This window comes from Danio rerio, chromosome 4 (genome assembly GCF_052040795.2).
Source record: "Danio rerio strain M-AB ecotype USA chromosome 4, GRCz13ab, whole genome shotgun sequence".
NCBI classification, from domain to species: domain Eukaryota; kingdom Metazoa; phylum Chordata; class Actinopteri; order Cypriniformes; family Danionidae; genus Danio; species Danio rerio.
The window spans coordinates 447,785-474,913 of record NC_141024.2 but is presented as its reverse complement, the minus strand read 5'-3'; the positions used below and the strand labels follow the sequence as shown (position 1 = coordinate 474,913).

The 27,129-nt window shown below is 37.6% G+C and overlaps 1 protein-coding gene across 12 annotated transcripts; it reads left to right on the top strand.

Moving 5' to 3' along the window:
* Positions 1-26,724, top strand: zgc:165507. Of its 12 annotated transcripts, XR_015942095.1 has the most exons (7): positions 44-104; positions 13,066-13,295; positions 14,144-14,369; positions 17,786-17,929; positions 18,915-19,715; positions 24,175-25,048; positions 25,095-26,724. XR_015942095.1 is itself a non-coding variant. In XM_087247063.2 (6 exons), exons 3-6 carry the CDS (start codon positions 14,156-14,158, stop codon positions 24,456-24,458), a joined length of 1,443 nt encoding a protein of 480 aa, XP_087103189.1. In that variant the 5' UTR covers positions 36-104; positions 13,066-13,295; positions 14,144-14,155; the 3' UTR covers positions 24,459-26,724.
* The last annotated feature ends 405 nt before the right edge of the window (positions 26,725-27,129 follow it).

Here is a 27,129-nt window from a genome sequence, read left to right as displayed (position 1 = left end):
AGTTGAGAGAGTTGAGTTACCATGACGACTGCAGCGCATCCTCAGACAACAAAGAGGACCTTGAAGTAGCAACTAATAACTCGTCTCCCTCACTTATTACTAAGGTTAGTTAAATGAACGTAATGTCATATAAATCTAGAGTACACATGCTTTAATCTATAAATAATCAGTTTTAACTGATTATTTGATTAATACTTTTAAGATGCCTATGTCATATAGAAGTTTATTCATGTGTTCAAGTGTGATTTGATTTCATGTATTCAGAGTGTTTTGTGTATATCACTTACTGACACAGTAATATTAATTCAGCCAGTTTGTGACAAAAAATCTAGCATTTCTGTACAAATGGTTAAGGTTTTATGTTGTTATTTGTTTGTTTATTTATTTATATTTATTTATTTATTGTGATGTGAGTTGATTTAAGTATATAAAGTGTGTACTATTTTATCCAACATGTTTATGAATCATTTTGTGATTCAAAATGTCTTTACTGACTCATACAAACATACAAATGTGTATGTAAAATAAAAGACAACAAAGAGGACCTCTTGTCTCTCTCACTTATTACTAAGACTACTGCTTACAGTCTTCCTGACTGCCAGGGACCTGTAACAATATAATATAGTAAAATCTAATCTAATCTAATCTGATCTAATCTAATCTAATCTAATCTAATCTAATATAATGTAATATAATGTAATATAATACAATATATATTATAAAATATTATAATATAACATAACGTAATATAGTATATGATATGATATAATAAAATATAATATAATTAAATATAATATAATATAACACACACACACAGAACAGAATCAGAGAAGCTCAATGGCGCCACCTGCAGGAACACACCACATTCACAACTTCAGCATCACAAAACATCAGAGCAGAAGAAAACAAAGAGTAATCTGTGTGTGAAGAATATCTGCAGGCATGAGAGATACATAAACTACTGTGTAAATAAGATCATCCATTCTCTCTAATATTATTGCACTGACATTTATGAGAGCACCACTGATTTTATGTGCACCATAACAAATAGCTGTAAAAGCTCCAGGATCATTTCACTGGAGCTGACTGTATTCCTGATAACACAACACATTGCTGTAAACCTCTTCAGCGGCCAAGAGTCAGATTTAGGAAACATTTTTCATTTTTTCCATGTTTGTAAATTTAATTTGGCTAATTTAGATTTAATTAACTTTAATTTAGTTAATCATACAGTCATCACACTAATCAAAAACTTATTAACTACTTTATTTTATTCTGTTTTCAGTTTTTGCACACTGAACAGCCTTTTACCATCAAACTAAATTGTTAACAAGCACAACATTGCTGCATTTCCTATATTAAACAAACAAAATAACAAATCTCCTGTTTGGGTGAGTGCTAATTATTCAAAAGTGGCTTTTCTCATCACTGAATGCAAAACAATATAGAAAATAGTATAGTACTGTAAAGCTCTGTAAAGTACTACAAAAAACATGTACTGAAGCATTTATCAACAAGGAATTGTAAGATAATGACTATTAGTAAATCATTTTGATTACACTATAATAATAATAATAATAATAATAATTATAATAATATTTTGTTGATTCAAAATAGTTGGTGATTGTTATGTATTAATAACTCGATATGCATGTTTGGATGGACTGGTGTTATTCGTGTGTTTTTAATTATTGTTATTATTATTATTATTATTATACTTTTATTATTATTATTATTATTATTATATTTATTATTATTATTATTTTATTCTATTAACATTGTTATTATTATTATTATTATATTATTTTTATTATTGTTGTTTTTTTAATTTTTATTATTATTTTATTATATAATTTATTATTATTATTAATATTTATTATTATTGTTGTTTTTATTATCATTTTATTATTTTAATATTATTATTATTTCTATTATTATTTTTAACATTATTATTTTTATAATAATTTTTTTATTATCATTATTTCTATTATTATTCTTTCAACATTATTATTTTATTACAATTATATTTGTTATTATTGTTATTATTATATTTTTATTTCCTTTTATTATTCTTTTTATTATTTTTTTTATTATTGTAACTATTTCTATTTATTTTCTTTTTTATATAATTATTAATATAATAATAATTATTATATTTTTATCATTACTATTATTTTATTATTATTATTATTATTATTATATTATTATTATTATGTTTTATTATTATTCATTCATATTCCTTCGGCTTTACACAATGTATGCCCTTTCAGCTGCAACCCAGTACTGGCAAAATTAAAAAGGCATTAAATTATTATTTAATGCCTTTTTAATTTACTTAATTTAAACTTAATTGTTTGTTATAATTTGTATAAAAGTATTATAGATCATATAAATGTTTTTGCTGTTTTGTGCTTCTAAAAACTGTTATAAATTAAATATTTTTATACATAAAAAATTGGTGATTAGTAATTCACAGTGCACCTTTAAATGTAGTCTTATTGTCAGCCAGATTTGGCAGTAAGTTATTGTAAATTTTAGAGTATTTTTTACAGTGTGAATAATGACTTTCTGCAAAACATACAACTAAAACCAATACTGTATACAGGCAGCAATTAATCAAGTCTCTAAAATGACCAACAGAAAAGCATTTACATCCCTTCCTAACCCTTCATTAAACTGTTATTAAAACATTGTAAGCATTTTTCATGTTAAAGGACCTTTAAATGTGTATCAAGTGTTTAATGATGTCCTGACAGCTTTAATTCCTCACAGATAAACATTAATATTGGAAGATTCAGCACATTATTAATAATTGTGAGCATCTGCTGTCTTCCCAGAAACTACACAGCCACTGCTTCATTAACATTCAGTGTTTTCTGACCTGTGGATTTAGATGAGCTCGTCTAGCAGCGCACACACACACACACACACACACACACACACACACACACACACACACACTGATGTTTGTCTGCAATTCCTCATCAGAACATTTTTCATTCATTTTCTTTTCGCTTTAGTCCCTTTATTAATCTCGGGTCGCCACAGCGGAATGAACCGCCAACTTATTCAGCATATGTTTCACGCAGCACTGGGAAACATCCATTCACACACACACTACGAACTGAAGAGTTCAGTTCAATTACATTATATTCAAATATTAGTGTTAATTTGAGCAGTTAAACTCTCTCCACACAAACACACAAATTAAAACAACACAACACACATAAACAATACAAGCTGACTTATTACAAAGGAAAATACAAATAATGTCAAAGTCTTTTTTTATATATATGTAAAATCTCTTTGTAAAATAAATACCGGACAAAACTAAGTGAAACCTGTGCAAAACATTCCTAGAAAATATACAATGTCATACTTATAATAATAATAATAATAATAATAATAATAATAATAATAATAATAATAATAATAATGGGTGACGCAGTGGCGCAGTAGGTAGTGCTGTCGCCTCACAGCAAGAAGGTCGCTGGTTCGAGCCTCGGCTGGGTCGGTTGGTGTTTCTGTGTGGAGTTTGCATGTTCTCCCTGCATTGGCACAGGTTTCCTCCCACAGTCCAAACACATGCGCTATAGGGGAATTGGGTAGGCTAAATTGTCCATAGTGTATGGGTGTTAGTGAGTGTGTGTGGATGTTTCCCATGAGTTGCAGCTGGATGGGCATCCGCTGCGTAAAACATATGCTGGATAAGTTGGTGGTTCATTCCGCTGTGGCGACCCCGGATTAATAAAGGGACTAAGCCAAGAAGAAAATGAATGAATGAATGAATGAATGATAATAATAATAATAGCCTAATAATAATGATGTAATAATTGTATTATTATTAACAATTTTAATAATTACAAATAATTTTATGTTGTCTATTGAATGTTAAATTGATAAAGCAAAATACTAACTAAATCATGTTTGGTTTTTTATTTAATATTACTAACAATGCTATACAAATTAATATATTATTATTATTATTGTTATTATTATTATTATTATTCATTCGTTTATTTTGTTGTCGGCTTAGTCCCTTTATTAATCCGGGGTCGCCACAGCGAAATGAACCGCCAACCTATCCAGCAAGTTTTTACGCAGCGGATGCCCTTCCAGCCACAACCCATCTCTGGGAAACATCCACACACACATTCACACACACTACTGACAATTTAGCCTACCCTATTCACCTGTACCGCATGTGTTTGGACTGTGGGGGAAACCAGAGCACCCGGAGGAAACCCACGCGAACGCAGGGAGAACATGCAAACTCCACACAGAAACACCAACTGAGCCAAGGTTTGAACCAGCGACCCAGCTACCTTCTTGCTGATTATTATTATCATTATTATAATAACTATTATTATTATTATTATAATCTTTATTTTAAGAGGAAACTGTTTTACTGCAGTGTCCTGGGCAAAATGAGGCAGTGTACAAGTCACATGGGTCTAACAGACAACAAACACAAAACAACTGACAGTTAACATGAATCACACAGTGAAAAACTATTCACAACATCTACAAGCCGGTGTTTAAACTTCTAATTATTTATACTTGTTTAAAAAGCATTTAGTGAAATCATTTGTGATTCATTGTGATTTAGTTGAGAAATGTTAACAAATAATGATATCGACCAATGAATATTACGATCGGTAGCCTATTGTTATTAGCAAAAAAACTAATCGCTAACACTCAGCTGGACATTTAACCGGGTTTAAGTGGTTGTTGTGAAGTAATCAGCATTTATTAATCGCGAATGGCGTTATTTGCTCAGTGAAACTGTGGTTAATCCGGCAGCCTGTCGTCTTTGATTAATCCGCTGTTATTAGATTACAGTGTCGTGTTGTTTTGGCAGCAGCAGCAGCAGGTGTTTACGACAGAAGTGCATGTGAAAGACATTTGTTTCTCCCCTCCCGATTATTTTGGTACAATAAACCCCGCTAAGAGTTTTAGAAGAGCCGCATTCCCTGGCCAAAAATGCGTGTGTGTGTGTGTGTGTGTGTGTGTGTGTGTGTGTGTGTGTGTGTGTGTGTGTGTGTGTGCGCTTAGGATAATAAACAATGGCGGTGCTCGTGCGCTCCTGTACGTGATAAATATTTATATTGCGCTTTCTCTCCCGGACTTGATTCAGCGCGCCCACTCGATTGTCTACCCAATCAGGTGACCGCGCGTCACTCTGCGTCATCAATATTCATGAGCCAAGCCTCCTCCATAGTAGAGTTGATAAGCGCGAGTGACGTCACGCCGCCGTCCGCAAAGCGACTGATTCAAACGCGTGCGGAGCGTCTTTCTGCAGCAAGGTCAGAGACAGACAGCGCTGATTACCGGACCTGAAGGTAAACAGGCTGCTTTCAGCATCACGGTAATTAATAATGCTGATGATCATGAGGATGGTGTTAATGGTGGTGATGTAGTATGTGTGTGTGGCTACCGGACGGTCCCGTTATCAGCACAGCGATGCTGAATGGCGGAACTTCAACGGCTTCTCTCGGCAGATTGATGATGATTATTGTTATTAATATTAATGACCGCCGACTGTCCGCGATCAGCATCGTTTAGAGCCGCAGCTTCTCCCGGTGGAGAAGCAGAAGAAGAGCCGCGCTATATTTATCCGGCTTTGATGCGGTAAGCGGGTTTGGCTGATCTGGGTCACTTTGAGGCATTTGATGAGATTCGACATGACGTGTGTTTGTTTATCATGATCACAAAGAGGAAAGGTTGCAGTACATGGCATAACGGCGAGGCCACGCAGGCCCTCAGCGCTAATATCATAATGTATAGATGATGAGGATTCAGCGTGGAGTCTGGGGGAAGTCTAGAAGAGATACAGCTGCGGGTGCGCGCATCAATATAGCATCATCAGTGTGACGCTGTACATCAATAATTCATATTTCTACATTACTGTGAGGGGAAACTTTAGGGTTGGGGTACGGGTAGATGTATAAACAACACAATTAATGAGTAATTTAATAAATAATATGAATAAAACTGGGTATAATTACTGTTTTGCATTACTGTGAGGGATAGGGTAGGGGTAGACTTAGTTAAGATAAAATTTAAAGGGTAATTTAATAAATAATATGAATAAAATTCTGTGTTATTACTGCTTTTACATTACCGTGAGGGTTAGGGTAGATGTCAATACCATAATTTAATGGGTAATTTAATAAATAATATGAATAATATTCAGTGATATTAATTTTACATTACTGTGAGGTTTAGGGTAGGGGTAGACGTTAATAACATACAATTTAATAGGTAGTTTATTAAAAAAAGTACAAATAATACTCCATATAATTACAGTTTTTGTATTACTTTGAGGGTTGGGGTAGGGGTAAACTTTATTAAGAGACAATTTATTGGGTAATGTAATAAATAAAATGAATAACATTCTGTGTTATTACTGTTTTTACATCACTGTGAGGTTTAGGGTAGGGGTAGACGTAAATAACAAACAATTTAATGGGTAATTAAATAAATAATATAAAAAATACTCAATAAAATTTCTGTTTTTGCATTAGGGGTAGATAATAAAATAAAATGTTATTGGTAACTTAATAAATAATATGAATAATATTAGGTAAATTACTGTTTTTACATGACTGTGATGATTGGGTTTATGGTTGGGGTTAATAACATACAATTTAACAGGTAGTTTAATAAATAATATAAACAGTACTCAATATAATACTGTGTTTACATTACTGTGAGGGCGAGAGTACAGATATTATATGTTAATAAAATTCAATCTAATGGGTAGTTTAATAAATAATATCAATAATATTCTGTGTTATTACTGTTTTCACATTACTGTGAGGGTTTAGGTAGGGGTAGCTGTTAATAGAACACAATTAACAGGTGATTTAATAAATAATATGAATAATACTCATATAATTGCTGTTTTTACATTACTGTGTTGGTTGGGTTTATAGGTAGAGGTAGACAATAATAAAATACAAATAATTTAAGAAACATAATATAAATAATTTCCATTATAATTATAGTTTTAGTAATTATAATTGGTATTAGTACAGTAGTATAATTACTAGTAATATAAATATTAGAATAATTACTGTTTGAAGTGGGGGCTGGACGATTGTGAAATACAATGTAATGGGTAATTTAATAAATAAGATGAATATTACCTTGTATAATTACTGTTTATACATTATTCTGTTGATTGGGGTTAGGGTTGGTGTAGACATTTGAGAACTAGATAATACAAATAATTCTCATTAACCTCTGGCCACAGCTGTATCCCTTCTGGCAGCGACCAAGTGTTTATCATCTCAGTCCTGCTAAAACTCCTGAAACAGTGTTTGAGAAGAGAATTAGACTGAAGTTCACACATCTCCCGCTGACTCCTGCCGGAGCCGCCCTGACTCTGGAGCTCGACTTGTTTTTGTATTTTTCTGCTCTGTAGTATTAGTCTCGAGTCTCATAACATTCACTCATAAGCGTGTTTAGCATCCGTGTGACTTTAGCATGACCCGCATTAGCATGTTGGAAAGTTGCTCATGTGCTTCAGGAGTTTTGCCCATTATTTTTACATCAGGAAAATAACACCAGGTGTTCTGGATCAGTGTTTCTCAACCACATTCCTGGAGAGCCACCAGCACTGCATGTTCTGTCCGTCACACCCACTACAGCACTGCTAATGAGCTGATGATCTGAATCAGGTGTGTTTAGTTAAGTAGACATGGAAATGGGCAGAGCTGGTTGAGAAACACTGTTCTGGATGACACCTGAAGCTGGCTGACGCACAGATACACACACACACACACACACACACACACACACACACACACACACACACACACACACACACAAACACACCTATAATTATATCAGTATTGCTTACTAGTTAGTTATTCTGTAATTAACTGGAATACTCTTGAACATTATAGGTGATTTATGCATATTATACATCAATATACATTTGGGTTTAGAATTAATATTATTTTTAAGTGTACTGAAAACATCTGAATATGGCACAGTGAGAGTTAATGTGCACTAATGAAGATCATATACCAACTAAAATGTTCGATTTTCAGCTAAAGTGTGAATGAACGCACTTTTTGAAGGCAAATGTGGGTCATTTAAGGACTAGTTTGTATTTAAACCACTGTTTGTAACAGATTAGTAGATGTGAGGGGGCAAACTTTTCAAGATGGGTGGTGACCATGGTGGCCATTTTGAAGTCGGCCATATTGGATCCAACTCGTGTTTTTTTTCAATAGGAAGAGGGTCATGTGACACATCAAACTTATTGGGAATTTGACAAGAAAAACAATGGTGTGCTCGGTTTTAACATAACTTTTTTCTTTAATGAGTTGTTTACAAGTTTCTGAGCACTTATAAAATGTGTTGGATGTGCTGCCCATTGTGTTGAATTGTCAATGCAAGCCTCTTCTCCCACTCTGCACACACTGATAGCAACACCGCAGGAGAAATGCCAGCACAGGCTTCCAGTATCTGTAGTTTCAGGTGCTGCACATCTTGTGTCTTCACACCATAGACAATTGCCTTCAGATGACCCCAAAAAAAAAGTCTAAGGGGGTCAGATCCGGAGACCTTGGGGGCCATTCAACTGGTGACCAATCCACTTTTCAGGAAACTGTTCATCTAGGAATGCTTTGACCTGACACCCATAATGTGGTGGTGGAAAACTCTGGGAATGTGCCAGCGTCAGTGCATAAAGAGGGAAACACATCATCATGGAGCAATCTTAAATATCCCGTGGCCTTGAGGTTTCAATTGATGAAGGATGGCTCCACTATCTGTGTTGTCTATGGTGTAAAGACACAAGATGTGCAGCACCTGAACCTACGGATAGTGGAAGCCTGTGCTGGCATTTCTCCTGCGGTGTTGCTATCAGTGTGTGGAGAGTGGGAGAAGAGGCTTGCATTGACAATCCTACACAATGGGCAGCACATTGAACACATTTTATAAGTGCTCAGAAACTTGTACGTTAAAACCAAGCACACCACTGTTTTTCTTGTGAAATTCCCAATAAGTTTGATGTGTCACATGACCCTCTTCCTATTGAAAAAAAACAAGAGTTGGATCCAAGATGGCCGACTTTAAAATGGCCACCAATGGAGTATTTTACTGCTCAACTTCAATTGAAGCTGGATATTTTTAAACAAAGATGGGCAGCTGTTACTCTGTATATGAACAGGACATAGTATTTCCAGCTCGTTTGAAATTGAAAATATTGTATGTTTTTTTTTTGTAATTTGGTTTTATTTACATCTAGGTTTACTTTTTTTTTAATTGTTTTTTTCTTTTAATAATCGCTGCTGTCACTGAATGTTCTGTTCTGTAAAATGTTTTAAAGTATATAAATTAAAGTAAAAAAAAGGGCTAATAATATTTTCCTTAAAATGGTTTTTAAAAAATTTAAAACGGCTTTTATTTTTGCCGAAATAAAACAACTAAGACTTTCTCCAGAGGAAAAAATATTATCAGACATACTGTGAACATTTCCTTGCTGCCATCATTTGGGAAATATAAAAAAAATAAAAAATTCAAAGGGGGCCGAATAATTCTGACTACTTGTACATGGCCCTAGATTGACTCCATATAATATTTCATACTTTTATGTGGTTAAAATGACAGCAGATTCCTCTCAGACCTCCTAAAACTGGAGACTAAACGACTTTAACTTAATAAAGTGGAACCCATCAATCAGACCACACCTATTGATTGATCACGTGTCGATCAATAGAGTCCTTTTAAGGTGAAATATTGTCCTGTCAGCTGCGTCTCCTCGGCGTACGTGTGTGTATATCATGTAGGTTTATGTTATGATATCTCAGATGTTAAATATCAAACGGAGGTGGAGCCGTGACGGACGTCCGCATGATTGTAATTATTATGGATGGCGTCTATTGTCTCTGTTTCTGTGGGTGGGAAACTCCAGATCTTGTTTTTGGTCTTCAAACGCATGCGGACCTTCAAAGTGTGTTGGGGAGCAGCTCTTTCCTCCGATTCAAAGACGCTTTAAAGAGAGATGGTATGCACACCATACATCAGCACAAATATTGTTGGAGATCAGAGGCGTGAGGCTGTAATCCAGCGCGCCACTGTTTGATGTGTTTCGCTCACTGCTGGACGTCAGGGATGCTGTGTGTGTGTGTGCCTGTAACCTGCGCTGAGCTCGACCTTTTACCTACTTTGCATTGCTGCAGGAACAGATTTCAGCCTGTAGAAAAGGATGAACGTTTGTTTTTTTAACAGTATTTTCTGTTTGAATGTAGAAATATCGAAACATTATTATTATCGAAAATATTATTGAGTAAAATGTTTATTTAAAATAATTAAATGTTTAAAATAATTATCGCTTGATTGATTAAATCGATATTAATTGATAAAAAAATGATCAAAATAATTATTTGTGAAATGGATGCGTTTATGTCAGAATGAAATAACTTATTCTTATTACAACATATTAAAGAGTATATAATTACATTCTAAAGTATTATGGAGACATTTTTTTGAGTATTTAATAGCTTATAATAGCAAAATGCAAACGATTCTGGTTCTGTAAATCTTAATGACCTAACTCTTCTAGAAATCATGGGGATTTCTTGGGGATTTTTTTGCTCAGACAGAAAAAAATATGTACAAGGAATGATAAACACCCACAGAAAGTAAGAAGTAATAAAATGCATGCCTCCAATGAAACGCAAGTCGCTTTAGATGAATGCATCTCCAAAATGCATGAATGTAAAATAATAGTACTACTCCGTCATGATTGGCAGAATACACTGAGTTTAGTGGAGTTATTAGCACTGTTAAAGGGAAAGTTCATTCAAAGTTCTTTATACATTCTCTCATTATTTGATTCGTTTGTACTTCTGGACCCAAAAGAAGATACTTGAATAAATGATAAAAACCTGTAACCATTGACTTCCATAGTATTTGTTTTTCCTCCAATGGAAGTCAATAGTTACAGGCTTTCAGCTGTCTTCAAAATATATTCATTCATATCCAACAGAAGACACTGAAAGGTTTGAATCCACTTGAGAGAGAGTAAATAGTGTGTATATAGTTGGTGAGCTGTCCCTTTAAGAGTTGATGTCAGTGAAGTGGAGAAACTCTCTGTAGTGAGGAGACGAGATCTGCACTGACTGAAATCCAGCTCTTGGGTTTTTCTCCAGCCAACTCACGCCAATGTCACAGTCTGAGAGAGTCTGGAAACATTAAACCAGGACAGACGGAGACCTTGAGAACCGCATGACAGACTTTGACTGTTTTCTTAGTACTGATTTAAAAAATGGGTCAAAGTGTGATCATTAGCAGGACTGCACATATCGTTTGAGCACAATATATATCGCTTCAGCACGATGTATCGTTTCAGCACAAAGTATCGATTTGGTACAATATATCATTTTAGCACAATGTATCTATTCAGTACAATTCATTGACTCGGTACAATATATCGTTTCAGCACAATGTATCGTTTCTGCACAATGTATCGTTTCTGCACGATATATCATATTATCAAAAACAGTGTATCGTTTCAGCACAATGTATCGTTTCTGCACGATATATCATTTTTATCGTGATATATCGATTCAGCACAATGCATTGATTCGGTACAATATATCGTTTCAGCACAATGTATCCTTTCTGCACAATGTATCCTTTCTGCACGATATATCATATTATCAATCACAGTGTATCCTTTCTGCACAATGTATCGTTTCTGCACGATATATCATTTTTATCGTGATGTATCGATTCAGCACAATGCATTGATTTGGTACAATATATCGTTTCAGCACAATGTATCGTTTCTGCACCATGTATCATATTATCAATCACAGTGTATCGTTTCAGCACAATGTATCATATCATTCCGATGTATCTTATTATCACAATGTATCGTTTCAGCACAGTAATGGCATGGCGCATTACTCTAAAACTGGATTGTCTTGTTTGTTTTCACTTTTGACTAGATAATAATGTAAGTTTTGTTTTATTTTAGCCGTTATTCTCCTATAAATGTTGTTTTGTTGTATAATTGTTTTTTTGTTTTTTGATGTGTTGAACGTTTTATCGAATATGACAAATATAAATTTAAGAAATATTCATGAGGTTAAAAATAAAATACAAATGAATCAAATAAGATCAAGTAATTTTCTTTAAATGTTCAAGCTTATTTGTATTATAAACCCGCTTTGTAGATTTTCTAGATTAACTAGCTTAATAAAAACTGTCTCATGTAAGATATGGTTACCATGAAATACATGTTGATGATACCGTCCAGCAGTATACAGGCCTAATCATTAGTGATGTTCAGGATCTTCAGATCCAGCTCTGTTTGATGCAGAAATAACCAACCCGCTCTCATTAAATATTCATGAGTCAGCAGCACTCGGTTTTACAGCACACTGACCTTGAAGACCAGCAGAACACAGCTCACATGATCGAGCTTGTTTTTCGACATTTCTACTATTAATGATTTATTTTATTTGCAATCATTTTACATAAACTCTGATTAATGTACTTCATTCATATAGAATTTTAGCTTTAATTAGAGTCCTCTGTGTTTTAGTTAGTGTTGCTCAGTCAGCGCTGATGTGTCCAGGTGTCAGATTGCAGAGTCTCTGCTGTCAGCCAATCAGGTGGCTGCATTCACAGATCAGCTCCTGATTGGATGAGATGAATCTGAGGCTCAGTTCAAAAGAGTAATTATTGGTAAACACTGATGCGCTGTACATTATAAATCAAACGTTTACTGTTCGTGTGCCACGACGTGAACAATGTCACATAGACGCTCATTGTTTATTGCTTTAATATATGCGCATAATAACTGCAGTCAGCATGTGGTGATATCGCTTACAATAACTTTGCAGGAAGGTATTTGGATTTGAAGAGCGAAGCTGAAAACAAAAGCTTATCTTACACTGGGCTTGAGTTCACATCACATGAGCGTTCTCTCTCTCTGTGCGTGTGTGTGTGTGTGTGTGTGTGTGAGACGCTGTTGGCTTCAGAACTGAAAGAAATCACATGATAAGAATCTCTCTCTTTTGTTTGGTTTGTAAACAGTGGCACTTAAGATTGTGGACACGCCCACTTTTCCATGCCCTTCAGCCGTAGGAGGCGGAGCCCACATAATAAGCAGAGGCGGGGCTCTGACATTGACGGACAGTTGTAAACACTGTTGCCATAGCCATGACTCCTGTCGTCTAGGTGGCCTTTAATATCCATAAAACTCTCTCACACACACACACATTATCTGGATTGTGAACGTCTCGAACCGTCAGCTGGACGTTTAGGTGAGCAGACCAACCATTAATCAATAAGTCCTAAAGTCATAAGCCGAGACATACAAACAAACGCACACACATAAATATACCAATCAATACTAAACTAAAAACAATTAAAGTGATTAAAAATACATTATTCTTGATTATTCTGTGCATTATAAGTCATTTAAATGTATTTTTATTAGATAACAGAATTAATTGTCATACATTTTTGCTATATTACATAAGACATGCATTAGAATGAACAATATTTATATTTATCTACCAAAAGTAATGCTCAGATTAAGTATATAGCTTTATTTTTACTGATATATATCATGCTGAATGGCTTTATACTCATATTTTGATATTTTTAATTCTCAAAAGTGATTTAAATCATTAGAGGAGACACTTCACTTGAAATTAGAGAGATTTCATTGCACGTATAAAATATGTTTCGCACATTTAATGCATTTTGAATTATGTAAAAATGTAAGAATATTGCTGTGCATCTTTAATCTACTGTAATGCATGGAGATATTAGGTTAACATTATAAACATGATGGTTTCCTGCTGTCTGAGTGTGTTTCTGATGATAGTGTTGGATTGTCTCCAGAACAAACCATTATATAATGACTTGCCTAATTATCCTAACTTTACCCTAATTACCCTAGTGAAGCCTTTACATGTCACTGTAAGCTGAGCACTAGTGTCTTGAAGAATATCCAGTCTAATATTATGTGCTGTCATCATGGCATTGGCTTGTATACATTTAACTCATTACAGCTGTTTACAGACAGGTTTCCTGAACACGCCCATTCCGGATAGCCCCGCCTCTCTCTTACCTCATTGGCTGCCTGTCTTTGTCTCCCCTGCAGTGATTGGCAGAGATGCCTCCACCTGTCGGACCTCCAGCGGTCCCGCCTCCAGACGGGGGGTGGGGCTGGGCTGTAGTGGGCGGGGCCTTCATCTCCATCGGCTTCTCCTACGCCTTCCCCAAAGCCACCACTGTGTTCTTCAAGGACATCCAGAGGATCTTCAACGCCTCCTACAGTCAGGTGGCCTGGATCTCCTCCATCATGCTGGCCGTCATGTACGCCGGAGGTAAAACACCTAAAAACAACACGCAAAACGTATTCATAATATTCTGTATATGACATTTCATCATTTATATGACATTTCATCATTTTACTTAGACTTATTTAATTAGTTAGGCCTTTTAACAAGTAAATTAATTATATTAAAAATATTTCCCCCTAAATTCTATGGTTTAATGTACTTATAATGTATATATATTTACGGTGAACATCTATAAGGTACATTTCATCATTTTACTTATGCATCTGAAATAATTTAATGACAAACATGTAAAAACAACAAATAAGGGGAAACATTTAATATTTAGATTTTAGTTTTTTAAGGCCTAATTAATTCAATTGTTTACGAAATATTATGAAATGTTTTTTATTTACATTTTAGTTATTAAAAGGCGTAATTAATAAAAAAATCTAAATAAAAATCATGAAATGCCATTTAAATTGATTTGTTGATTTTTTGCAGGACTTCAATTAAATTTGAGTAATCAATAATGTTTAATTAATTGAAATGAGGAAATATATGCATCATAACAACAATTTATTAATCGATTAAGTGTTTTGTGTTTCCCCAAATATAACATTTTCCTTTTGATTTTTAAAAATAATTAATTTAATAAACTGCAATAATAAATCTAATGAAATTAATTAATAAAGCATGTATAAAACAGTTAATTAACATTCCAAAACCAATACACTAATAAGGCACATTATGATTTTGAGTTTAATTCGATACAAATATAATTAATAAAAACATTATTGACGGATTAAACCTTTAGAACTGTAACCAAAAGGAAATAGAACTGTTTATTTAGCGAAGATATTAATAAACTATACATTCATTCATTTTCTTTTCGGCTTAGTCTCTTTAAAAATCAGGGGTCGCCACAGCGGAATGAACCAACAACCTATCCAGCATATGGTTTACGCAGTGGATGCCCTTCCAGCTGCAACCCATCACTGGGAAACACCCATACACACTCATTCACACACACATTCATACACTCGAGCCAATTAGTAGATCAACTCCCCTATAGCGCATGTGTTTGAAAACCGGAGCATGGGGAGAACATGCAAACTCCACACAGAAACACCAACTGACCCAGCCGGGACTCGAACCAGCGACCTTCTTGCTGTAATAAATTCTACAGACTTTTCAAAAACAATAAAATCCATTATATTAAATAATAAAAAACTAAATAATATAATAAAAATACTATAATCATAAATAATAATGCAAACGCTCACAGTAAAGTGTAGTTTTTTGCTAATAACGCTGAAGCGCTGTATTTGATGTGAGAAAGGCAAAGCTTAATGACATTCATTAGAGGATTAATTGAACTGATCCTCCGTTAAACATGAAGCCTCACAGAATGAAGATTCAGCCGTAACACAGCTCCAGCCCTGATTACATCTGCATCTGCAATATCCACCAGCATTACTGTGCCTGACTCACTGGAGAGCACAAATCCCACAATGCATCCACATTGAAAAGCTTCAAGTAAATGAGTTTTCCTGCGCACACGTGTGTATGTGTGTGTGTGTATGTGTGTGTGTGTGTGTGTGTGTGTGTGTGTGTGTGTGTGTGTATGTGTGTGTGGACGGCTGGTAAACTTGAGCTGTATTATAGAGGACAGATATCAGTTCAGTCCTGTAACTCACACCAGCACACACACACACACACACACACACACACACACACACACACACACACACACACACACACACGTGTACAAACACAGAGACACACTCACACATGCACACAAAGGTACACTCACACACAGACACACACATGCATGCATAAACACACTAACAGAGACACATCTGCACACATACACTAAGTGACATGCACACACACACACACACTCATAAAAACACAATTCCACACATTCACACTCACACATGCACAAACATGCACATTAACATAAACACACACACACACACACACAAACATGCATATGCTGAGACACATATGCACAAGCACACACATAACCTCTCTCACACACACACACACACACACACACACACACACACTGAGATACAAACACACAAACTTTCTCTCACACACACACTCATGCACATAAACACATGCACATAAACAAACATGCATACACTGAGTACACATATGCACACATACAAAGAGATACATATGCACAAACAGAGACACACACACACACACACACACACATAGACAAACTCACACATGCACAGTTCTCCTGTACAGCCCGTCAGTGCTATTGTGTGTGTTTTGGAGTAGAGGATCATGGGAAGTTTCAGCACCTCCCGCTGCTCCGCATGCTAATGAGATCAAGAGTCGAGACGCTTTCAGAGCTAAAAACAGAGCAGATCTGACCTGATTTCAGCACACACACACACACACACACACACACACACACACACACACACACACACACACACACACACACACACACACACACACACCTGATGATATAACACTTTTTATACACTGGATACATTCATTCATTCATTTTCAGCTTAGTCCATTATTAATCAGGGGTCCCCACAGCAGAATGAACCGCCAACTATTCCAGCATATGTTTCACACAGCGCATGCCCTTCCAGCTGCAGCCCAGTACTGGGAAACACCCATACACACTCATTCACACACACACTCATACACTATGGCTAGTGTAGTTGATCAGTTCCCCTATAGCGCATGTGTTTGGACTGTGGGGGAAACCGGAGCACCCGGAGGAAAACCACACCAACACGGGGAGAACATGCAAACTCCACACAGAAACACCAACTGCATGAGGTGATCGTGCTACCCACAGTCTGTTTATTACTCATTCATTTATTTTCTTGTCGGCTTAGTCCCTTTATTAATCCGGGGTCGCCACAGCGGAATGAACCGCCAACTTATCCAGCAAGTTTTTACGGAGCGGATGCCCTTCCAGCCGCAACCCATCTCTGGGAAACATCCACACACACACACACTCATAGACTACGGACAATTAAGCCTACCCAATTCACCTGTACCGCATGTGTTTGGACACGGGGAGGGAAACCGGAGCACCCGGAGGAAACCCACGCGAACGCAGGGAGAACATGCAAACTCCACACAGAAACGCCAACTGAGCAGAGGCTCGAACCAGCAACCCAGTGACCTTCTTGCTGTGAGGTGACAGCACTACCTACTGCGCCACTGCTTCGCCCAGTCTGTTTATTACTCAAAATAAAATAAGCTTTTTAAGATAAATATTGAATTAAAAATATTATAGATGTATTTTACAATAATTTTACAATATATTTTTCATAATTGTGCAATATGTTTTACTTTAGTTCTTATAGAAATGATGAAATTAATTCGTTTATTAATCAATTGATAATGAAATATTAATCACAGTTAAAGTGCAGTAAGTGTGTGCTCGTCTATATGATCAGTATTATGTGTGTGTGTTCCAGGCCCCATCAGCAGTATTCTGGTCAACACATACGGCTGTCGGCCCATCATGATCCTGGGTGGTTTCCTGTGCGCCATCGGGATGATCAGCGCCTCCTTCTGCAACAATGTGTTAGAGCTCTACATCTGCATCGGCGTCATCGGCGGTCAGGCTAATACCCTCACGCTCAATCCTTCATTCCCTTAGGGTCATGAATGTGTCCAAACACAGATGTATAGCTGTGTGTGCTGGTGGGCAGTTCTCATTCAGCATGTTGACAGTGCAGTGTGCCGAATTAGCATGCTAACCAACTGACATGCAACACTAGCTTTACAGACTATGTAGTTTTTTTTACTGACAGTTCTAACGCTGTATTATAAAGAACAACGGCTAGTTAGCATGCTATGTTCATCTTGCTGTTATTCTGTTTACAGCTTCTGATTAGCATGCTAAGTAACTAGTATGATAACTGATTAGCATCCTAACCAATTTGCATGCCACACAAAGTAACTATTATGTAATGCATTCATGTAACATTCATGTAGTGTTTACAACTTCTTGATTAGCGTGCTAACCAATTAGCACATTACATATATTAGCCATTTATGTACTATGTTTACAGCCTCTGATTAGCATGTAATCAATTAGCATGTTATAACTCACGTAACATTTCAATATTTTATGTACAGCCTCTGATTAGCATGCTAACCGATAAACATGCTATGCTAACTTTTATGTAACATTTAGTTTGTTAACAGCCCTTGGATAATTGTAACCCATTAACATGTTATGCTAACTTCTATGTGGCGTTTTAACTTACAATTAGCATGCTAACCAGTTAGCACATTTCATCATCGTTGCCATTTATGGAGTATGTTTACAGCCTCTGATTTGCATGTTAACTAATACGACTGCAATAGTAACCAAGTAGCATGCTATGCTAACGAATTAGCATGCTATGCTAACTTATATATATCATTTCTCTAGATTGTTTACAGCCCTTCAATAGTATTGTTACCAATTAGTATGCTATGCTGCCTCCCATGTAGCATTCTGTGTACTGCCTTTGATTAGCATGCTAGCCGATTAGCCTGATATTCATGTTCAGTGTGCAGAAACGCTCACCCTGTGTGCTCTGCTGTCTTCCTCAGGTCTCGGTTTGGCCTTTAACCTGCAGCCGGCGCTGACGATGATCGGCAGGTATTTCTACAAGAAGCGTCCGATCGCTAATGGCTTCGCCATGGCGGGCAGCCCGGTGTTCCTGAGCACGCTAGCGCCGCTAAACCAGTACCTGATCAATGAGTACGGCTGGAGGGGCAGCTTCCTGATCCTGGGCGGGCTGCTGCTGAACTGCTGCGTAGCCGGGTCCCTCATGCGCCCCCTAGTGGCTCCTGCCGGCTCCATAGCGCCTCCCCCTGTGGTAGAGGTGAAACACGCCGAGAAGGAGAAGCTCACGGCCTGGCAGACGGTCAACAAATACCTGGACCTGTCGCTGTTCAAGCACCGCGGCTTCCTCATCTACCTGTCAGGCAACGTCATCATGTTCCTGGGCTTCTTCGCGCCCATCGTCTTCCTCTCTCCGTATGCCAAAGACAACGGTGTGGATGAGTACCAGGCGGCGTTCCTGCTCTCCATCCTGGCCTTCGTGGACATGTTTGCGCGTCCCTCCATGGGCTTACTAGCGAACTCGCGCTGGGTGCGACCGCGGATCCAGTACTTCTTTAGCTTCGCTGTGCTGTACAATGGCGTGTGCCACCTGCTGTGCCCGCTGGCTGAGAGCTACACGGGCATGGTGGTGTACGCAGTGTTCTTCGGCTTCGCCTTCGGGATGGTGAGTGCCGTGCTCTTCGAGACACTGATGGACCTGGTGGGAGCGCAGCGGTTCTCCAGTGCCGTCGGGCTCACCACCATCGTGGAGTGCTGCCCGGTGCTCATCGGCCCGCCGCTCGCAGGTCAGCACAACACAACAGCTCTTTGATTGACATTTTCCCTTTGCACGTGTCATCAGAGGGGGAAAGCCCCGCCCACTAGTCTCCCTCATTAGCATAACCAGCAGCCCTGAGTGAGAAGCAGCCGTCTGTCCATTAGCCATTAGAGTGTTTGAGCTGCTGAAGATAACATCAGCATAGACTAAGAGGATTATAGATGTGCAGTTTTAGACAGGAGTCTCCACACACTCACACTGAAGCACACATGGGGCTGGGCGATAATCTCGGCATCGATATTTATTGACCGAACACTATTGTCAATATCAATAAAGAAGATTCAGTATGAAGCGCTATAGATTTATTAAACGTGTCTGCTAAGCGAGCGCCTTGGAAGCAATGCTAGTAAGCTTAGGGTGTCAGTTCCATTTCCAATGGAGGCGCGACTCGCACAACGTGCATAAGGGAGCGCTGTGCAAGAGGCACACATTTTCCAGTCACACCCAGTTGAAAACATCAGGGGTCTCATGTATAAAGACTGGCGTTGAATTCATACTAAATCATTGCATATGCACAAAGCTGTAAATGTGCGGAATGTGCAGAATCCCACGCATAATAGCCCCTTTTACACAATTACAGACCTTTCCGGAAAATTACCAGCAATTTTCCGGAAAGGTTGTATGTGTGAACAGGTCCTTTTTGAAAATACCGGTAAATTCGTTCTGGCTATTTTCCGGAAAGAGAAGTTGTAACATTACCAGCAATTTGCCGGAATGCTGCGCTGTGTGAATGCAGAAGGAAGATTACCGTAATAAGCGCGTGCACGTCTAGAACGTGCTGACGTGAGACGTCTGCTTTAGCCAATCACAACAGTCAGACGCATTTACGTCCGCGCGGTTTGTGAGGATAAAAGCCTTTGAATATTTTTCCAGACACATTTAGCTGCTAGAAGTTAGTCAGATCACGTTTATATGTTCTTCTTAATGCCAACTGTGTAAATAATCATCGATGAGATGCTTATGATAAGCCGTTGTTTGTTTACCTTCAAGCTTTGCGTGCGCCTATGAGCGCCTGCACACGCACATATTATGAACATCTCGACATGCGAAAGTGATCCTGCGAAAGTTGTTCACAATATTGATCATCCACAGAGTTTGTAATTTAGTCAAATGTTTACAAACACAAGCGCAGCCGTTTACAGCTCATTTGTGGTGAATGATGTCAGAATTTACTGGTATTTTGGAATGGATGTGTGAATGCTCTTTTCCGGAAAATTTCCGTAACGTCCTCGCCTGTGTGAACTGAGCTTTTTTTAAAATACCGGTAAAGTCGTTCCGGAAATTTTCCAAATATTTATCGGTATCACTGTGTGAAAGGGGCTAATGTCTTTGTACATCTGAATTAACGTGAAACTGAGCGCACGTGCACGAGCGCAAAACCCCGCCCTGCCTCCTCCCCCGTATGAATATGGTAATGACTGCGCTTTGGCAAAACCAAACGAAAAAGCAACGGCAAAAGCAAGCAAGAAAAGAAACTTCGAACTGAATGTGAACTAAACGTGCTCTAATTTGTCCTCCGGAATAAATAACAAAAGAAAAAAAATAGAGTGTGAGAGTTTAGCTGACGCTGTCAACGCAGTGGGGTCTGAACATCGCACTGTGAGTGAATTAAAAAAGAAATGATGTTTCATAAACAAATTTTACGAGGTGAGGCTAATTCATCACACACACAATCATTCTATTATCCAATCAGCTCAAGACCGAACCCCTATAAATAGTCAAACACGTCATACCAACGTTTTCTCTCGATTTCAGCGTAACTCCACACTATTAAACCAGATACTGATTTAATTCTGAGGGGGGAGCGTTCTGGAGCCGGGCTAGACCCGCTCGGACCCTATCTCTCTTTATCCTGATAAGGGGAATACCACGAGGGGAATACCACCTCTCCCCGGACAGCACGCCAAATACGCATATTCTATTCAGTCCGATGTAAAGGTGTAAAATGTTGTTGTGTCTATTTAGGCAAAGTGCAAGTAGCACACCTCGTTGGAATGAGCTAGTTGAGTGATTCCCACCATCACTGTTTGATTGACAGAGACAACATAAGTAAAGAGAGCGTCTTAAAGCAATGTGAGTGGCGTAGCTCGTAAAGCACACGGCAACATGCTTTGACACATTCGATCATGAACTCGGTTCGCCACGCTGTCTGTGCTGTGAGTTAATCGCATGTGGTCACCTGCGGCTTCAAGTTCGTTCTATGGTAGGGTTAGGCTGATAGATGATGCCATCGTCCATCGCCGATGGCCAATAGACAACACGATGCTGAGTCGGCATCGCCGATCCTCCGCCCCGCGCCCTGTCGCAAACCCGCTCGCGAAAAATACACATTCAGCCCCTGTTTACAGTAATACGTCTTAGTGTTAAAATGCCATTTCAGAAGGAAAATGATCCACATCCACACCGTGTTTTACCTAGCGTCTCTGAACAGCCACGTTCACGTCACGTGACCACACACACACACACACTGTCATGCGCTTGTCTGAGCTCCAGAGAACAGTGCACGTCGAAAAGTTTATCAAGGATGTACCACTGGACCGCGTCTCACTATAGTTGTTAAAATTGATATTCAGACATCCCAAGTCTCCCGGGAGTGTTCCGGGAGTCTCTATGCATTTGCGGGACTCATAACGCCTGCAAACGAGTGATAATCTCCCAGAAATCGTGCGTTTCCCTCCCGGTCCTCAAATAAGTCGCGCACCCTTTTCACCTCCGGATCCCTCCTCGCTCTTCAGACACATCGAGCACACTTTATCAAACTGACATCGCAACATATACATGAGTTCCAGCCCCAACATGAAAAGTTGCACCATGCAGTGGTACTGGTGTCAAAATTATCCCAATTTGAACCTTAATGGTAACTATGGGACGACTAAAGGAACTGCTGTTTAGTGGAATAACTGATTCCTGGCTGTGTTCTATTCCCAGTTATGCCCCCTATGCCCTATTCATTTAGAACATTCTAGCATTTAAACTTGGAATTATCTTTTTAAATAAAGCATTAGGGTTATCTCTCTGAGCTGTAATTTGCTTTCAAACTATTTTTACAGTTCAGTTTTAGCGATCGACATGTTTACAAGTGCACTTCCTTCTCAGTGCACTTTGAAAACACTGATGTTATTTTGAACTGTTATTTAAAAGCGGAGTTTATGTTTATTACTCCAAAGCTTGTGAAAGCAAAAAACAGCATACGCTAATGCTTTAATTTATAGTAGGTTATTTATTACGTGTCTGTACTGAATATGACATAGGCCTGCTGCTCAGAACATTTCTGCAGTGGCTTGCATGTGTCAAATTGTAAAATAGACTTTAAAAAAAATTAAATAAACAAACAATATCCTACTTAATAATAATAATAATAATAAATCTTCTTCATCATTATTATTATTATGCTTATTATTATTATCCTTATTATTATTATTATTATTATTATTATCATTATTATCCTTATTGTTATTATCATTATTATTATTATCATTATTATTATTATCCTTATTATTATTATCATTATTATCCTTATTATTATTATCATTATTATTATTATCATTATTATTATTATTATTATCCTTATTAATATTATCCTTATTATTATTATCATTATTATTATTAAAGCAGGATTTTTTTCAGATAGATAATAAATATTAATTTTAATTTCTTTATAAATCGCTTCATTATTTATTTATTTATTTGATTTATACGTGATATTAGAATATCTGTTTGCTTTATAAGTGATGTTATGTTCATTTAGAATAGACTATAATGTTCTCTATAATATTTGTAAAGGAAACAGCCTCTATATGTGGCGTTTATATATATTACAATTAATATGGAGAGCGAGTGCATGTTTTTACCAAAAATAATATTAGATCATTTTAAATGCATGTGCGTGTAAATCAATATAATGTGCACAGAGAAATGATGGGGTTTTTCTCTAAAGAAGTAGTTCCTCCACCCCGTTTAGAGCATCAGGACATTTTACGTTGTAAGTAATGTGGTTCAAGCGATGGATCTGCGGCAGAGAAACTACAGGTTTTGGGAAACACTCGTCACTACATCTCTCGTTTGCCAAATGATGCATCATACAATGATAGTTCAGCCGCGAGTTACGTTATTGTTTGGGAAACGCACTCCAGCACTGACAACACAGCTAGAGCTGTTTTACATCTGCCGCTATGGGTATGCATGGCCATCTGTAGCTCCGCCCTCTTGTAAAATCTCATTTGAATTTAAAGCGACAGTCTCCAATACACCACAATTAAAATCAAAGCTTAAAAAGGTCAGCTTTAGAGAGATGGAGAACATTATCTGTGTGCTAAACACACACACACACACTCTAGACACAGCAGAGATGCGTTTTACATCTCATATATAGGAGCAGAACAGGTCCCCACACACACTCTCTCAGACTGAACTGCTGTGTTTTGCAGGTAAACTGGTGGACATCACCAAGAACTACAAGTACATGTACCTGTGCTGCGGCGCGGTGGTGGTGCTGTCCAGCATCTGGCTCTTCATCGGGAACTTCATCAACTACCGGCTGCTGGACCGCGAGCGCAAGCGGGACGAGAGTTACCGGCAGGCGGAGCGCGAGGAGCCGGAGCCCACGGAGAACACTGCAGACGCACACACACACACAGACACAGACACACAGGCCGAACAGCAGCTCTGCGACAGCACAGACGGCGTCATGCAGAGAGAAACAAACATCTGAGCATCTATGCAGAACACAGACTCAACACACTGCACTGCCAAAGCCAATGACCAGAGCAGGAGGAGCAGAACACACACACACACACACACACACTCCTGCTGACGGCCTGCAGAGCTGCTGGAGCTCCAGCTCAGGTCAACACGCACAAACACTACTACACGCACACTAAACACACACAAACACATGTGTGCACATGCAAATACACTCACAAACACACACTTAAACACATTCAAACACACACACACACGCAGATGCACGGACGCAGACATGCACACGCGTGTAAACACACTTAAGCATGCACTTGCAAACACATACTCACATTATGTAACACACACACACAGAAACATGTACACACACACACACACAATCTCAAAGTCATACACACTCATGCAAGCAAACAGAAAGTGAACAGAAATTCAAACACACATGCACACACACACACACTCACTCACACAGACATACAAACACACACGCAATCTCAAAAACATGCACACACATACACTCACGCAAACATACACGTAAACAAATTCAAACACACACATACACATACAAACGCACAAACAGACATACATACACACGCAAACACACACATAGACATACAAACGCACAAACAGACATACATACACACGCAAACACACACATAGACATACAAACACACACAAACATAGAAACACACAAACATACAAACACACACATACAACTGCAAACACAGAAACACACACACACACACATGAACACACACACATGCACATGCAAACACATACAAACACACACACATACAAACGCGCACAAACACACACATACAAACACACTTACACATACAAACACATACAAACCACACACATACACATGCAAACACACACAAACACATAGAAACACACACAATCACACACACTAATACACACATGCACAACGCATAAAACACAAACACACATACAAATGCACACAAACACAAAATATTACACACATGCACAACACATAAAACACAAACACACATACAAATGCACACAAACACAAAATATTACACACATGCACAACACATAAAACACAAACACACATACAAATGCACACAAACACAAAATATTACACACATGCACAACACATAAAACACAAACACAACTACAAATGCACACAAAAACACACTAATACACACATGCACAACAAATAAAATGCACACAAATGCACACACACACTCAAACACACACACATGCAAAACATGTAAACACACACACACACACACAGATGTCTTTCTGAATGTCCAGCTGTGTGTGCTTCTGATGGTTTAGAGCCTTATCAATGCGTTCCTGACCAAACACACGTCTGCAGACCTTCATCATCATCATCATCTTCAGCAATACAATCTCCACAGTGGGCTCAGGGGAAACGCTGCTTCTGCTTCTTTTACAGGGTCTTCTGCAACACACACACACACACACACACACTACAGATTTGTATTGCCTTAAACATAAATTAAGCGTATATTATTAATCCTCCACAATGAACTGTGTATAGTACTATTATATTTAATGTATTTGCTGATGTATATGAACTAATCAAATGTGTAGATGCTGAACTAACACATATACAGTATCCAACAAGCGTCTTAGCTTTGATTTACTTTCCTCGAGAATGGACCATCTCACATCTGGTTCATTAACACACGGTTTTATTAGTTTTCCAGCAGCAGAGCTGGAGTTATGATGATTAAATGAGTATATTTACTGTAATAAATAAGCCTAGGATGAAGCAGCATGTAAATAACTAACACTAGTCACATTTACTGCAGGTTGTGCTTGTGTGTTTTGTATCATATGTTCATGGGTTTGTATGATTTGCTGTCAGAAACACAAACAGACCAAATGTACTGAACTGCCACGCTCTTCTCGTTGTTTTTATAGCATTATAATGGACTTCACATTTAGTTTTGCTGCTTTGTTTGTAGTTTTACACGTTCAGAAGTTAGCCAAACATGATTTTAACACGTCTGTATTCACTTCATTTGTTCATAAATGTACTGAAATCTGAATTAAAACCACAATTTTTAGAAAACACCTGCAGAATCCCGCTGATATCATGTGGATTTGTTTCTCCAGGTGAGTTTAAAGGACTTGACGATTCTCCGTATGAATCAAATCAACAGATATTCATAAATATTCCCTATTTATAGGGAAAATATGCAGCATTTATGCCTAATTGAAACAATTTAAATATAATAAAAAAAGCCTTACCGTGTAAAACTCTTAAATAAAATGTATATATCTGTTAAGTGTGTGTTTTTGCGCCGTTATTTCGCGAACACAAACGAATCAATCTCACACGAGTGAACAAGTGAATATCGGCACTGATTCAGTTTAACAGATAAACAACTCTGATATTAACAAGTTTAAAGTAAAAAAGAAGTGAAAACTGAGTGACTTACAGTTAGTTTGTAGTATTTTACTAACTTACCTAGGAGCAAATCCACGATTGAACGCGCAAGTTTTCTCAGGGAATGAATCAGTGATTCAATTGATTAAATGACTCGTTTGTGAGAACAGTCATTTGTCGCCCCCTCCCGGCGGATTGATGTGATGCACCATGAGGCATACTGTATAATTATAATTATTTATTTTATTACATAGCGCAACTTTACAACTGAAAAATATAAAGATTGTAGAACATTAGGTTATAC

Coding starts and splice junctions, on each gene's coding strand:
- zgc:165507 (XM_087247061.2), top strand. CDS start 14,156: ATGCCTCCACCTGTCGGACCTCCAGCGGTCCCGCCTCCAGACGGGGGG. Junction 14,370..17,785: donor GGCCGTCATGTACGCCGGAG/GTAAAACACCTA, acceptor TGTGTGTTCCAG/GCCCCATCAGCAGTATTCTG. Junction 19,716..24,174: donor CATCGGCCCGCCGCTCGCAG/GTCAGCACAACA, acceptor TGTGTTTTGCAG/GTAAACTGGTGGACATCACC.